The sequence below is a fragment of the Leucopleurus acutus genome (assembly GCF_964270905.1).
Source record: "Leucopleurus acutus genome assembly, chromosome: 19".
In the NCBI taxonomy this organism is placed as follows: domain Eukaryota; kingdom Metazoa; phylum Chordata; class Mammalia; order Artiodactyla; family Delphinidae; genus Leucopleurus; species Leucopleurus acutus.
Genome location: NC_139161.1, coordinates 22,319,960 through 22,336,774, shown reverse-complemented (window position 1 = coordinate 22,336,774; position 16,815 = coordinate 22,319,960). Strand labels below are relative to the sequence as shown.

Sequence of the window (16,815 nt, the reverse complement as noted above, 5' to 3'; positions counted from 1 at the left end):
TCAGGGAGTCCGTGGGTAGCTTTACTTTTTAAATAGAAAGTTGGAATGTGCTGGAGGAGAGCTGGGGTGGGGCAGGGGAATGTGGAGTGGGGGCGGCCTCTGGAGCCTCTCCGGAGGTGGAGCTGGATGCCAGTGGTGCCCTGCGTGCAGGGCCCCGGGGCACCCGCAGTGGCTGAGGGGGCCAGGGAGGTGCAGGAGAGGGAGGGGCATGGCACGATGCGACTCCGGCAGTGTTTGGGGGAGGGGGGGCTCACTTTGCTCCTCGATGGAGTGAAATTCACGTTTTTCCTTTGGAAATAAGGGTTCCCACTCGTCCTGGTTTAGAACGTCTCATTGGGCACGGCCACCGTCCACGGTCTGGGCAGGCCGGGAGCTTGTGGTGAGAGGGGAGGGCCAGGGAGGAGCCAAGGGGCTTCAGAAGGAGGTGAGTATGGGGGCGGTAGAGTCCCTTCCTGTGGGGACAGTCGCAGAACAGGAGGGACGGGAGAGGGCGGGCCCAGGGCAGCCGCGGACCTTCTTTCCTCCAGGGGCCCAGGCAGGACACAGGCAGGGGTCTGCAATCTGCGAGGCCTCCCGCCTCAGTTGGCCTTACAAGTTCTTCGTGACCAGGTGGGTCTTGTAATGCTTGGTGAGGTGGTCACTCCTCATGAAGCGCTTCTGACACTGGGCACACTCGAAGCGTTTGTCCCCTGGGAAGAGGAGATGCCCGTCACTCACAGTGCCATGCCCCGGAAAAGGAGGCACACACGTGAGGTGTGAGGGGCACCTGTGAAGCCGTGTCACCGGCTTACCTGCTGCTCACACAGTGCTCCCCGTGATCCACTGATGGGAACCTGTGTCAGTCCTCATCCCCTCCCCGCCATCACCCTCCAGTCTACTTTGTTTCCATTCCTTGTGCTGTGCCAAACGCTATACTTGTGCACCTGCACCCAGGACGCTTCCCGTGTAGCCTGTCACCTACTTTCTTCTGATCTTCGTCCCTCTGACTAAACCCGGCTCAAAGTCCGCCCCCTCACAGGGAAACCCCACTCCCCTCTGACCTGCCAGACTGAGCCGCACACCCGGGCTGGCTCTGCTGCTGTTCTATTTACTCTGCAGCCTGCAGAGGGTGGGCGTGACCTGCCCCGCCACGCTGGCCAGGAGCCAGAGCTTTGGGCCTCGTGTCCCCAGGCCCAGGACAGGCATCTGCTCACTGGGGGCATCTGCCGGAGCGGCAGTTCTCAAAGCATGTGCTGTGGACCACTGGAGACACCCAGGGCAATCTCGGGTGGCAGATGCATGAACGATTTTCTACTTTATAGTTTTGTATTTGTTTGCCAGTACATTAAAACACTTAGCTATCAACCCAAGCCAGTGATGTGAAAAATAATACTGCACTGGACATAAAAGAGTAAAAATAGTGAAAAAAATAGTAAGTAAAAATAGTGAAGTGATTTAAGGAAAATCATTCGGTAAATAACAGTAGGAAGGGCAATGTGGGATAGTGACTAAGAGCGTGAACTTGGGAGCCAGAGGGCCTGGGTTGAACCAGCTCCACTAGTCACTGGCTGTGTGACCCAGCCCCCGCTCCATGCCTCAGTAAAATGGGCACAATCAAAGTGCCGTCCCCATGGAGTCGTTATGAGGATTACATTAGTTAACGGGTAGAATGTGTAGTACAGTTACTGCACAAGATGCCACTGACTGTTAAACACATATGCAGCTTATGGCAGAAGCCATCAAGGCTGTGCAACGCAACTGACCTCACTTTGGGAAACACTGCAAGAAAGGAATGGCTTGCGAGACTTTCCGGGTAGCCCTGCACCCCGAGGAGACAGTCTGTAGCCCTCGCTCAGTGCCGCAGTTCCTTGGCCAGGCCAGGAGTCTCCATGTCGCTGAGGACAATGGAGTGGGGGTGGGGAGAGAGGCAGGGAGCTGAAGTGTGGAGTGGGGGGGCGGGGGGCTGGAGGGCGCCGCAGGGGAGGGAGCAGACCTGTGTGGGTGCGGGCGTGCCGCTGGAGCTCGTCACTCCGTGTGAACCTCTTCCCACAGAAGAACCAGTTGCAGACAAAGGGCCGCTCGCCAGTGTGCAAGCGCACGTGAGCCCGCAGCAGGGACGTCTTACGGAAAGTCTTGCCGCAGTCAGGGATGTGGCACACGTGCTTCTTCTTGCCCTGCTCTCCAGACCTGGGAATTGGGTTGAGGGTGGGGTGGAGGGAATGGGAAGCAGAGACAGCGGGGAGGTAGAGAGATGGGGGCGGGACAGGATGGAGAGAGGATGTGGGGTCAGGTCGGAGAGCATGGAGCCGCTACCTGGTCCCCTCTCTGTCCGTGTCCCAGGGAGGGCTTGGGGAACAGGACACACGCCAGGCTGGCCACCTGGCCCGTCTCCTCAAATCACCTCTTGTCCCCATCCTTGCAATTGGGACACGTGCAGGCCATGCGGCGCCGCTTCTCCCCAGGCTGGGCCTCTCCAGCCAGGGCCTGTTCCATCTGCAGCTGGATCTGGGTGGGGCTCAGCCCACTGATGGTCAGGTTATTCCCAGAAACATTCTGCACTGTCAGCTGCTGCTGCCCTGTGGGGAGGAGTGGAGCAGAGTTCAGGGTGAGGAAGCCCAAAGGGGCAGAAGAGGGAGCCTGACCCCCTTCTTCCTTCCAGCACATAGTAAGGTTGACAGTCATAGCAGCTAGTATTTTTGAGAGCCTGCTATGTGCCAGATACCATTTTAGAGATCTTAAATGTATTAATACACTTAAGTTTCATAACCCCATGAAATAGGTGCTATCATCCCCCTTTTAAAGGTGAAGAAACTGAGGCTCAAGATCACACATGTAGAACTTGTAGAATCTGGATGGGAACCCAGTCAACTTCAGAGTCAATGCCCAGAACCACTATACTACATAGGCCGAATTCACTTCCAGACGTTGCCCACATGGGTCTTGGAGTGTTTTTCCAGAATCTCCTCCAACCTTAGGCCCTTGTGAGGCACCAACTCTGCTCCCAGGAAAGTCTCCAGGGATTTTTGTTAACAGAGGGAGAGTTCGTTCTACGGGCTTTGGAACAAATCAAGCCCTCTAGGACTTGCATAAAGCCATCAAAGCAGGGGGAGTGCCTGTGGGTGGACTTCTCCCAGGCCACTAAACCAAATGCATAAAGTGCTGGAAATTCATTCAAGGAGGAAGGGAGGAGATTCAGAGAGCTCCCACTACCTTGAAAATTGCCCTTCACCCAGCTAAAGAATGCAACGAACCATTTGTGCTAGGTACCTACAATGTTCCTTTGATTATGTGCAAAGGCTGCTTTCATACCGTAAATATCACCAGATGTTACCACTGAACTGAGAAGTGCAGCACAAGCCAGTCCAAAGGCTCCCTCCTTTCCTTCCAACCTTAACTCAAGGCTGCCCATGCCTGGGGCCGGGGGCCTTCCCTCACCGCCAGTATTGGTGATGGTGACGGGCACACCCTGGACCTGGACACCGTTGATGTTGATGGTCTGCATGGCCTGGGCTGCCGCTGCCAGCTGGGCTGCGTTCAGGCTGATGATGCTCCCGGCAGGGGCAATCTTTGGCAGGGGACGTTCTTTCCGGAGAATCGCAGCCGAGTGCTTTTTGCTGGTCCCGCTCAGATGAGCAGCACGGGATGGAGGGCTGCTACAAGTGGTGGTGGAGGTGGTCGCAGCTGTTGCTGGGGGGCCATCCTGGACAAGGACCGTCTGTACCTCACCAGAAGGTGTACGGATGTAGACCTGGGAGGGGCCAGAGAGAAAAAGTCAATGCCCCCTGAGAGCCCTGGCTCCTGCCCCCACCCTTTTTTTGCATTAAAGAATGTTTATATCATCCATTCCCTGGTATAACACTCTTGTCGTGTCCCCTGCATTGGCAGGTGGACTCCCAACCACTGCGCCACCAGGGAAGCCCTCCTGCCCCCTTTCAATGCAGCATCATCTCCCTGCCCAAGGGAGAAGCGGGTGCCTTTTTGTCCACCCAAGTCTTCTCCAGCTAGCCCAGGCCTACATTCACCCACTGTTGATGTTCAACAAAAAGGGCTGATGGCATCCCTGTACTAAGCTGACAAATGCCGACTGTTGATTTGAAACAAAACATTTAATTTACTTAGCATGGAAAAATATAATGCCAAATCTCCGAATTGAAGAATGAGATGGCAGGTAAATGATGACCTCACAAAAGATGCGCTGTGAATGCTCATCAAAGAAATGAAAACAGCCTTTAGGAGGCACAATTAGTGGAGAGACTACTGTCTTTCTCCAATTTATACTAACAAAGATGGAACAATAAAACATAATGCTCACTGTTGCTGAGACAGTAGGGAAATAGGCACATGTTCTTACGTCAGGGGGTGTGAAGTGGTCTAGGCTTGCTGGAGGGAAATCTGGAAATATGTGTCCAAAGCCTTTAAAAATATGCATATTAGAGCCTGAGAACGAGAATGAACCGTATGGTACTGGATGGGGATTAGAGGTATTGATGGAAACTCTTAGGTTTCAATATAAATAGAAAAATATAAGTGTATGTATATATGTGTGTGCATTTCTGTATCTATCTTGGTGTTACAGATATATGTATAGGTATATTTATATATACTTCTTAACTGTGTCCACTGAGAAAGGCTGAAAGCAGCAAAACTCCAGGAGCAATGAGCTCACCTAGCACCCATCTCTTAGCTTCTAAATCCCATGTTCCACTAAAAGAAACCAGGGCTCCTTGGAGAAATAGCTGATTCAAGGACTCTGGTCAGCGGAAGTACAAGAAGACCTTGGAACACCTCTTATACCAGAAAGTAAGGAAATGCTCAAAGAATGGTGGTGACATATGAAAAGAACACAAGAGCCAGCTTGGAGGGGCTCCCACTGGCTAAACATAGGATAATTTGAACATCAAAATAACAATACTAATGGATTATAACTCAGTGAATAAAACAGGAACCTATGAATCCATACTGACATAAATAAACAAATGGAGAAGAAAATGATAGAATTTAAAAACTGTTATCACATCCTCCAATAAAAGGAACTAGGATTCCTAGGACAAATGGTTGATCCCAGGACTGGGGCTGGGAAAATACAAGGAATGAAGTACTGACACTTGCTACAGCATGGATGAACTCAGAAAACGGTGTACTAAGTGAAAGAAGCTAGCTGCAAAAGATCACCTATGGTAAGATTCCATTTACATGAAATGTCCAGAATAGGCAAATCTATAGAAACAGAAAATGGATTAGGGCTTCCCTGGTGGCACACTGGTTAAGAATCTGCCTGCTAGTGCAGGAGACACGGGTTCGAGCCCTGGTCCAGGAAGATCCCACATGCCGTGGAGCAACTAAGCCCATGTGCCACCACTGCTGAGCCTGCGCTTTAGAGCACCACAGCTACGGAGCCCATGTGCCTAGAGCCCATGCTCTGCAACAAGAGAAGCTGTCGCAATGAGAAGCCTGCGCACCGCAATGAAGAGTAGCCCCCGCTCGCTGCAACTAGAGAAAGCCCACGTACAGCAATGAAGACCCAACACAGCCAAAAATAAAAATAAATAAATAAATTTATTTTAAAAAGAAAAGAAAAGAAAATGGATTAGTGGTTGCCAGGGCTTGGGGCAAGGGGGAAATGAGGAGTGACCACTAAAGGGGTCTTTCTGAGGTGATGAAAATGTTCTAAAACTAGATAGTGGTGATGGCTGCATAACTCCATGAGTATACTAAAACCCACCCACTGCGCTGTACACTTTAAAAGGGTAAATTTCACAGTATGCGAATACCTCAATAAAGCTGAAAAGGGGACTTCCCTGGTAACACAGTGGTTAAGAATGTGCCTGCCAAGACAGGGGACACGGGTTAGACCCCTGGTCCAGGAAGATCCCACAACCCGTGGAGCAACTAAACCTGTGTGCCACAACTACTGAGCCCGTGTGCCACAACTACTGAAGCCCGCACACCTAGAACCCATGCTCCAAAACAAGAGAAGCCACCGCAATGAGAAGCACGTGCGCTGCAACGAAGAGTAGCCCCTGCTCTCATCAACTAGAGGAAGCCCGTGTGCAGCAACGAAGACCCAATGCAGCCAAAAATAAATAAATAAAATTTAAATAAATTTATTTTTAAAAAAAGCTGATAAGAAAAAAAAAAGACTGGGAGTATGTTACACAGATGCAAGAGCCAACCAGAAAGAGCTCCAAATGGCCAGAGTTGAAACAATGTGAGCAACAAAATAAATAACGCAGTATTGGATTGTACCCCAAAGTATAAAATAAATATACATGAGTCTCTACTGACATAAACACATGATCGAATAAAAAAATAAATGGTGGGACTCCCTGGTGGCGCAGTGGTTAAGAATCCGCCTGCCAAGGCAGGGGACACGGGTTCAAGCCCTGGTCTGGGAAGATCCCACGTGCCATGGAGCAACTAAGCCCGTGCGCCACAACTCCTGAGCCTGCGCTCTAGAGCCCACGAGCCACAACTACTGAGCCCACATGCTGCAACTACTAAAGCCCGCATGCCTAGAGCCCGTGCTCTGCAACGAGAAGCCCGCATACCGCAATGAAGAGTAGCCCCCGCTCGCCGCAACCAGAGAAAGCCTGTGCGCAGCAACGAAGACCCAACACAGCCAAAAATAAATAAATAAATAAATTTATATAAATAAATGAATAAATGGAAAAGAGACAAATCTTCCTTATAGAAGAATTCCAAATAATATTATATAGATACTTTCCCTTCCAGGATGTAGAGCTTAATTCTCACCCCCACTCCCACCCCTGACGATGGGAGACTTAGCAACTTACTTCCAAAGAACTGAGAAAGGGAAAAGTAGCAGCTTTGATGAATGAAGAAACCTGGCAGACACCACCTTAACCAAGTGATAATGGTTAACATCAGGGATGTTACATCATCAGAGATGTTGTGTGGACATCATGTACCCCTCATATAATGTGATGAAAAGAGGCGTTTCACCTCCGTGGTATTCTTTCCAAAAACCCATAATCCAGCCTGGGGGATATTCTATAGGATACCTGACCAATGTGCCTCTAGTCTGTCAAGATCATGGAAAACAAAGACTAAGAAGCTATCCAACCAGAGGGGCCTGGGGAGACATGCCCACAGTGCAATGTGGTATTTGGACGGGATCCTGGAGCAGAAAGAGGACATAACTGATTAACTGATTGGACGGTGACATCCAATCAAGTCTGGAGTTTAGTGAACAGTAACGTGCTAATGTCAGTTTCTTAGTTTTGACACGTGTACCCTGGTATGTAAGATGTTTAACAAGGTGGTGGTGGGGGACCAGGTGAGAGGTATAAGACACTCTGTACTACCTTTGCAACCTTTCTGTAAATGTAACTTTTTTGGCCGCACAGCAAGGCATGTTGGATCTTAGTTCGCTAACCAGGGATCGAAACCAGGCCCCCTGTGGTGGAAGTGCAGCGTCTTAACCACTGGACCGCCAGGGAAGTCCCATGATAAGAGATTTTTTAAAATTAACTTTTTATTTTAGAATAAGCTACAGGAATTCCCTGGCGGTCCAGTGGTTAAGACTCTGTGCTTCCACTGCAAGGGGCTGGGGTTCGATCCCTGGTCGGGGAACTAAGATCCAACATGCCTTGCAGTCTGGCCAAAAAAAAAAAAATCTCTAACACAGCGAAAGCTACTAAAATAAGCAGGCGAAAGTCTGATAAGGAATGAGATATTTACACAGAAAGTATCTCCTTACAAAATACTAATCCATTACAAAGAGAAAAAAAGTAACTTTAAGGTTCAGAAACCCGCTAAATATCACTTTAATCATCACCAGTACTGAGACAGATCGAAACCATGCACCTCCTTTTGGGATGCAGTGAGAACACAGCATCACTTCTTTGATATTTCTGCAAAAAAAAGTGTACAACTTGCATCTATCCATGAGGGAACATCACACAAACCTAAACTGAGGAACACTCTACAAAGTAACTGTCCTTTTAAAGTGTCATGGTCATGAACATCAAGTAAAGACTGAGGAACTATTCCAGGTCAAAACAGACTAAGACGACATGACGATTAAATGGAATGTGTGATACTGGATGAGATCCTTTTGCCACAAAGGAATCATTGCGGCAAGTGATGAGCAACCTGAATGGGGTCTCTGAATTAGACGTCAGTGTGTTTCCTTGCTAACTGCCCATGTCTGAAGGTTGTGCTGTTGTCCTCCTTGCGCATAAGAATTACACACTTTCTATAAAACATTTGGAAGTAACAGAGGCATGGTGGCAACTTACACTCAAATGATACAGGGGGAAAGGTCACTTGTTTAAAAAAAAATTCTACTGTGATTTTGATTGGGGTTATTTTTGATCCTTGGGTTATTTAGGACTGTGGTTCTCAGTTAAAAGCAAACAAACAAACCTCATGTTATCTCTTAATAAATACACATCTCATCCTCAATTTTCTGGTATGTGCCCCTTTTGCAAATCATTGCTATTTTCTGCATATCTGAAGTTTCTGTTACTAGAACATTTTCTTTCCCACAATGTAGAGCAGAGGTCAACACACTTTATCTGTAAAGGGCAGAGAGTAAATATTTTAGGCTATGCAGGTCATGAGGTCTCTGCTTTGTGGTCCAAAAGCCACACAAATGGGCATGCCTGTGTTCCAATTACACTTTATTTACAAAAGCAGATAGATGGGCCAGATTTGACCTCAGGGCTGAGGATTGCCAATTTCTCTGATACAGGGTATAATACATTTTTTAAAACTGTGTATATCCTTTGACCCACTTTTAGGAATTTATTTAGCGGTAAGATTAGAAACAGCCTAAATCTACCGTTGGGTAACAGAGAGCACCTCCAGATACCAGAAAACTATGTCATCATCACAAAGTAATGCAGTAGCTAAATCCTTCTGCATACGTATGCTTATTTCCTTAGGAAGACCTAGTTTTAAGCCCTGCCTCCATCAGTCTCCAAGACACAGGACCTCAGGGAAGGGAGGGGGAGGCACTGCAGAGAGGAGCTAGCAGGTATCCCTCAGTTCTTCACCTTTAAGGTAGGTCTGATAAGGGAGCCTCACACGTGTTGTAACAAATTACACGATTCATAGAAAACCCCTTGGCAGTATGCAATACGCCAGAAAGGAGGAGGCACTTGAGGGCAGGCCTCGGATTTCCTGTGCATCCGTTATGTCCGCAGCTCAAACTTAAGGGCACTTCTCCACCTGGGAGACTACACAACTCCCTACTTCCGTCACTCACTCTGACGCCTCGGTTCTCTCTACAGACAGCTGGATTGTAAATTCCTCCATGGCAGGAGCTGGGTTTTATATTTAAAAAAATCCTTGTACAATTTTAAGTGTAGCCCCTGCCATACACAAGAGCCAGGGTGGGCCAGGGTGGAGTAAGGACAAAAGTGTAGGTCAGAAATCTAGTTGAATCCTGGCTCTTTTGTCATTTGGGCTCCATGAGAGCTGGATACTGGGTAACTTCTCTGAGTTCCAGGTTCTCCATCTTCAACATGGGCCTAATCTCCGGCATTTACTAGGCTTACACAAAGCATGAAACCTGCCCTGCAAAGCCAAATAAATTTTAGTATTACAGCACCTTAATGAACGCCAAAAATAAGCTCCTGTTGAAGTTAGCATCCCAGAAGAATCTATCCTAAATGTCCCTGCTAGGAAGCTAGGGTGCGTCTTCCTAATTTTTTTTTTTTTTTTGTCATTAACAATGATCAGCATTTTTCTCATTGGTTTTCTTACTTTACATCAAATTCTATGGTTCTGACTAGAATTTTTTCATTCTTGCTATCATTCGGAGTATGTAATTCTAGAATAAAAAACTAAACTTTATTGTTAAAAAGTATGTATCTGCCTGCTACTCATCCCCCTGCCAAAAGACTCCCATAAAGAAAGTTTCCAAAATATAGGTACATAGGCATGTCGCATCTGATTTCTAAAGATAAGCAGTACGTGGCCCTATGAACTGGCAGAAATGGTCACTTATTACCCACCCCAAACAGTACTGACTCCCAACACTCAGGTCAGATCAGGAGATGCATCAGCATCATCTAGGAAAGCAAGCCAATGGGGGTGGAGCATCAGCCGTTTAGAGCTGAGGAGGAGAGGGAGGCGCGTGCAGAGGGTGTGCGTGGTACCTGAGTAGGCGACGCCTCAGCAGCCTGGATCTGAAAGTTCTGGGAGGGCTTCTGGGGGACGGTGGGGAGTGTGGCGGATGCCGCCTGCACCACCCGCAGGGCCTGCTGGGGGATCTGCACTACCTGCTGCTGCTCGGCCTTGGGGGGCACCACCTGGACCTGCTGGACCACAGCGGGCTGGCCCCCACCAGGGCTCTGAACGATGAGCAGGTTGTTTCCTGCCTGGATGATGTTGTCCGCCGTGGTCTCGATCAGCACCGTCTCCACCTGTTCGGTCACGGCCACGGGGGGCTGGGAGGCAGGAAGACTCTTCTTCCTGGCTTTCTTGTTAGTCTTAGACAACGGGGCCGGGGGGCTCTCCGTGAGGAGCTGAGCGGGGGCCCCGGTGTCGCTGGTGTTCACGAGGTTGTTGACAGGCAGAGTAAGTGTCACATTGCCCCCTCCACCTGTCAGCTTCACCACATTGGCCGCGCTCTGCACCGGAGTGGTGGTCGTACTCGACTTCTGGACAGGGGCCGGCTTGATGGGGACAGGCTTGTGACTGGATGGTGAGGGGGTGATGATGGCTTGGTTGGTGCCAGGGATGATCTGGATCTGGTTGGTGAGATTGGGCTGTACCTGGATGGTCTGAGAATTGCTTGCCTGAATCTGAGGGACCGTCTGGTACTGGATACTGGCATTCGATCGGGTCCCTTTGTTGATCATGGTTGGGTTCTGGATAGCGAACACCAGCTGCCCACCAGGATAGGACGCGCTCAGCTGTGACCCCTGAATCTGAAGTATGTTTCCTTTGGAGGACAAGATTCCAAAGCTATTCTTGCCGGGACTGAGAGGGAGAGGGGCAGGTTTGATAGGGACGAGTTTCCGAGGTGCGGGTTGCGGGGGAGCAGGAGGCGTCACTGCAGCTTCAACAGCCGGAGGGCCAATTTTGCTACATGTTGCAGCAAGCAGGGCTAAGGGAGATGGCTGCGAGTCCTGCAAGACACCACGTGGAGAAAAGGAGTGAGACAGGAGGCCTGCTGCCCAGCCGCCCCACCCTTTAAGATCCTCTCCTCTTTGCAGGCTCCTCCCCACCGGCGGGCAGGGAGCCAGCATCCTCTCCGGGCAGTGGCCCATCTCCCCTTCCCCGCTAGTTTCTCCATTGAGAAATTAAGGGAGAAAGGGTGAGAAATGTCTTTCTCAGGAAGGAACTCCCCAGAAGCACCCCATGACAGGGTGAACTAACAGCATGGGCTGACCGCTTACTCCCCACTGGTCTATTAGTGTCTAATGAGGACACGGAATCACCCTCAGCTTATAGATGGAGCTCCATTAGCTCACCTTACTGAGTCATCAAGTGAGGAAGGACTGAGGAAGGGAGGGAGGGAAAAAGAAAGGGAGGGGGACAGGAGGAATAAACCCTTTGGAAGAGTGTTTTCCAGTGCTTGGGACATGACTTTTTTGATCAAGGAGGGCTGTTCTTTTGAAGCTACAAGGAAAGAGCCTCCAGGGTGCGGGGACACAGTCTCTGTTTTCCTTTTATGGCCAGTGGGGTCTGGAGGAAAGGACTTGAGTTTCATCCTGCTTTTCCCCCTGACTCAACTGTGGCACCTTAGATGAGTGGCCCTAGTTTCTTAGTTCAGAAAAAGTGGAAAACTGAACCCTCCCCGGTCTCATTGCCTCGGGGAGTTATAGTTAGCCAGGGCAGAGCTCAGATGCGGTCTCATGTCAGCTTCAGTGAGTCCTTCCAGGCTGATGCAGCCCCCAACCCTCAGAGCCCACTGCTCACTCGCCTGGGTGGTGGAGGCGGCAGGCTGCAGGTAGTCACTGGGACTGACAGCGGCAGTGGCAGCCATGCTGGTCTGTGGATCTGTTGGAAGAAAAGAGATAGAGTAATACCCGTGATGCCCGAAAAGAACCCAAGTCCCCTTGCCTCAGATTTTCTTTTTGCCTCTACTTGGGCTGCCTCCCCATGAGAGGTTAATGACCTTTCCCCACACTTCCCCACTCAAGGTTAGCAGCCCTACAACTCTTTCAGTAGATGACCTTCTCCCTGTCTCAGACTCAGCCACCTGAGGCTGTGAGGATAGCGGGTCCTGCCTCTATCGGACCGTCTCCTCCAACCATCATAAAGTCTAGGATAACGTGAAGATACCGAGATTATAATAACACTGGCTTCAGTAACTACGCTGTGCCCCCTAATGGAGCCCTCTCTGCCGGGTACTGCTGACTCTCCCCAGCTAGACTGGAACCCCTATACGGTGGGCAGGGGAAGCCCCCAGCTAATCCTGTGGCTCTGACCCAGGCTTCCTGCTCACTCCTGTAGCCAGATGCCAAGCCAGCCTGGGAAAGAAGCATCTCCGGGCCAGGATCCCTGTCGAGGAGGACACACCCACTCCATGCAGAAGTGTTGAGCGCTTTGTGCTCAGCTTTCGCCACATAAGCACAATGGCCCAGGTATAGATTATAGATAGCACACAGGGAATTACTTTAAATGAATTTACAGTTTTACATAGGACAACAGGCATGGCCCCATAGGTATCACTGAGATTAGGAGAGCTAATAACTGAATATAATGAGAATGAAAATATAATAAATCCTATTTTTCCTTAAATGTGTATATATTTCTACATATGAATATAGCAGGAAAAAGTCTAAAAACAAAAAGGGGCTAAAATGTTAAAAGCCATTATCTCCTGGTGGTAGGTTTTTTCTTCACTTAAAGAATTTTTCCCTCTGTTTTTCTGTATTTTCTCATTTTCCCCACAACGAATACACTCTACTATACTTGTTTTAAATAAAGGAAAATAAAGAATGTTGAGGAAGTAATGAAAGGAATCTCTACTCTGAACTTAAGTCTGATCTAAGAGAAATACAAATAAAATGGAAATCAGGAGAATTTGGGGGGAAAGGATCTAAGCCATCTTATAATTTATAAATCACTAAGGAAAAGAACACCAGGCAGAGAGCCGGACTTGTATCTTAGACCTTTGGAAAGTAGGTTTCAGGAGGTACCGAAACAAGAAGGGTATTACTCAGAGACTGGAAGAGGCAGAATGACTCAGGCATGGAACCCCTGCTGGGCATCTGGCAGGAAGAAGACAGAGGTCAGGAAGAAGGCGGAACCACTCACGTTTCAGCTGCCTCTGGCTTCTCTCTTTGGGGGAGTGACTCTTAAATGGGAAAGGTAAAGAAAAGGTAAAGCGGGAACTGCAGCCCAGGACAGGTAAGTACAGTAGGCTCATCAAAGCCTTAAATGGTTTCCAGGCCCTAAGGCCACATGAACTGCACTCCAGAGTAGGGAGACACTTTGCAGGCACACCTGCAAACTGTTTGAGGAGCCAGAGGAGAGCTCTGGGCAAAATCGTATATGTGGATCCTGAAATATTACAGACACTGATCCTTAGCAAAATCCTAGAACAAATGACTGAACAGCAACTACAATTACTGAGGTAAGGAAGCAGTGATCACAAGGAATAAGCGTGGGGTTGCCAAAAACAAGTCATGCTGAACAAACCTGTTTCTTTTTTGGGGGTTTTGGTTGGCTACATCAAGAGAATGGTATACACTGTGTACTCTATAACAACAAGGCATCTGACTGAAATGTTCATAGTATTCTTAGGAACGAGAAGGAAAAGAACTGCAGGCAGGATGATAGTCTGGTTTGGGGGCTAAGCTGAACGTGCCTCCACCTAAGTGCTGAGACCCAGGCCATCCTGAGCAGTTTGCTGCTACGGTGTCAACCAGGGTCTCAAACTACGGGTGCATGCCAGGACCAGGATATGCAGGCTTCTCCTCGGAGGTTCGTGCTTTCTCTACCAGAATGTTTTATTCTTGTGTTTTCACTATGATGATCATCTTTTAAAAATGAACATGTACTACAGATCGCTGGGTGACTGCTGCTTAACCAAGATTTGCACATTTCTGGGCCTGTGTGTGTGTTTACAACTGTACTGGTACCAAGTGGCACCACTCTAACTACATGGGCTAATTAAGACAACTCAATTCTACACATGTAATTCACGATACATCTGTGCAAAGTGAGGAATGATGGCTCTTCAGAAGCCTGGAAAGACCATGCTGCTGGGCACTAGACACTGCAGGGTGGGCATGCGGAACTCAAGGAGCCCGGATGTCAAGTCTGTGCTGCGCTTACACTGACAGCAGCAATTTGGGCTCAGTCAACTGTTTTCCTCCCAAAATGATGTTGTTGATTTGAGTTTTATTGGCTTTTCTGTAGTTATTTAATTAAATTTTACAGGAACTAGATCTATGAGTTGATAAACAGATTTATGTGCATACATAATTAAGGCTGCAGCCTTATAATGAAAACAATCTAAGTTGACTGAAAAACATTTTCCCTTTAGAGCAGTTTCAAACTATTTAGACCATGAACCACAGTCATAAAAACAATTTACATCAAGACCCAGTGTACGCATATGCACCCCCCCACACACTTCCCTGTCCTGTGCTGATGTAATAAGAATTTCCTGAAACAAAATTTGCCCTTGCTACATGTCATGGGCTTTGGTATTTTTCTACTCTATTTCATTTTTTAAAATGCCAGTTGTGACTCACTAAATTGGTTTTGTGCCCTACAGGCTGGAAAACACGGCTTCAAAGCAGTCTCTCCACCACCCAAGTTTGGGAAACCATGCAAAAGACCTAGAAGGCAAATTAACTTTATGGATGTCACAAAACTGTAAACACAATGGGTGTCTGTATTAGGGTTCAAAGAGATCTTAAAAAACTGGTATGTGCAGTGCTTAACAGCATGAGGCTCCAAGACCGAAATGAGAATGCAGACTGTGGGATCGCTGGGGCTTTCCTCTCCCAGCCTCAGTGCACCGTCTGTAAAACAGAGGTAATGTCACCCTTACAGGATTCTAGGAGGCGTCGGTAATATGAAAAACACTGAGCACACAGGGGGTTATCAATAAATGGTGGTTTAAACTTTGAAGCTGAGTAAACACTGCACTTGGGTTAAGCAAAAAAAAAAAAAAAAAAAAAAATCATGCATATAGGAGAGGAAAACAGCTTAATAGCGGTTCTCATGAGAAAAAGCCCCAGTGGTTTTGACTCAAAGTTAAATGGGAAGCAGTTAGAATCTAGATGTGGTGGCCGAAAAAGCTCCTGCAATCTTGGACTGAATTTCCAAAAGTTCAATCATAGAAGAAAATAATAGTCCTCATCTGCTCTGCACTCAGGCCCCATCTGGAGCGTCAGGTTCCGTCCTGAGGGACATTTTGAAAGGGGGATTTTCAAATGGAGCTCGTTCAGAGGAGGGCAGCCATGGTGGTGACCAGGACACCAGAGGAGCGATACCCACCAGGGTGTTTATTCCATACATACGTTCAATGGGTAGACTTTGGGGTGGAAATTTCGGTTTATTAGACGGGACAACTTTCAAAAGATGGAATCAGTTGCCTCCTGAGGTAATGTTCTCCCTTCTCTGAAATCATTTAGCCAGAGACAGGATGTGTGTCTCTGTCAGAGATGGGATGTCTAGATGGGGTGGGAACTTGGACTAAATGATCTTGTTTGAGAATTTAAACTTGTTTATAATCCTCCAACGGTGTTGCCGATAAAAACACAAGATGAGTTAGCTGCCGGCAGGGCTGGGAAGGGAAGGCAAGGCCTCTCCCAGGAGGCTCCCCTGGGCTTAGGTTCACTTAGCTAAAAATGGTGAATGACTCTCCCTCAGACATCCCCTGTTATGAAACTGAAGGACACTAGAACAGGACAGAGCGCAAACAAAATGAAAACTGGCCCAGTGCTTATTCACCTCCCTTTCCCATCTCCCTCTCTCGCCCTGCAGTCATTATCACCCTGGACTCAAACTGTCTGGAGACTGGGCTGGGCTAAGAGGCTCTTCAGTTAATAAGTTACAGCAGGGATTTCCCTGGTGGCGCAGTGGTTAAGAATCCACCTGCCAATGCAGGGGACATGGGTTCAAGCCCTGGCCCGGGAAGATCCCACATGCCTCAGAGCAACTAAGCCCGTGCACCACAACTACTGAGCCTGTGCTCTAGAGCCTGCGAGCCACAACTACTGAGCCCACGTGCTGGAACTACTGAAGCCCGCGTGCCAAGAGCCCGCGCTCCGCAACAAGAGAAGCCACAACAATGAGAAGTCCGCACACCGCAACGAGGAATAGCCCCCGCTCACCGCAACTAGAGAAAGCCCATGCAAAGCAATGAAGACCCAACGCAGCCAAAAATCAATCAATAAATAAAATTTAAAAAATAAATAAACTTTGTAAAAAAAAAAAAGTTACAGCAGAGTCTTGACGCCCTTGCAGACTGTGGGCACTCCACCCACACCATCTTGGTTGGTTTCATTTGCCTTCCCCGCTGGCCCCTGAAATACTCCAGATCTCAAAGCAGTGGTTTTAAGTATCTCTCCTAGAGTCACTCAGAGTTTTGTGGCCCCTGGGCTGTGGACCTGGGCGACTAATCTCCCTGCCACTGCAGAATTATATCCTGGGATTACCCATGAAAGGGAAAAGCAGCATTTCCAGTTGGTGTTTGGAAATCAACAGTGGTTAAGAAGTAGCATAGATGCCTAACTGCAGGACTATATTCAAAGGTACTTTAGAACCTCGTTAATTTGGAGCCTTATATTTAAAATGTATAATTTGGACATAAATTGGGCTTAGCTTTTCCTTCATACTATTCAAAGCGAGGCTAAATAGTGTATGAAGCCTGCAAAGGGACTCTAAGGCATAGTT

At 48.2% G+C, this 16,815-nt stretch overlaps 1 protein-coding gene across 1 annotated transcript; it reads right to left on the bottom strand.

Annotated features, from left to right (window-relative positions):
* Nucleotides 1-365: 365 nt before the first annotated feature.
* SP2 (Sp2 transcription factor) lies at nt 366-11,941 on the bottom strand (the record flags this gene model as incomplete). Its single annotated transcript, XM_082861583.1, has 7 exons — nt 366-689; nt 1,973-2,166; nt 2,381-2,555; nt 3,415-3,727; nt 10,107-10,932; nt 11,042-11,081; nt 11,875-11,941. 7 exons carry the CDS (start codon nt 11,939-11,941, stop codon nt 589-591), a joined length of 1,716 nt encoding a protein of 571 aa, XP_082717709.1. The 3' UTR covers nt 366-588.
* Nucleotides 11,942-16,815: the final 4,874 nt, after the last annotated feature.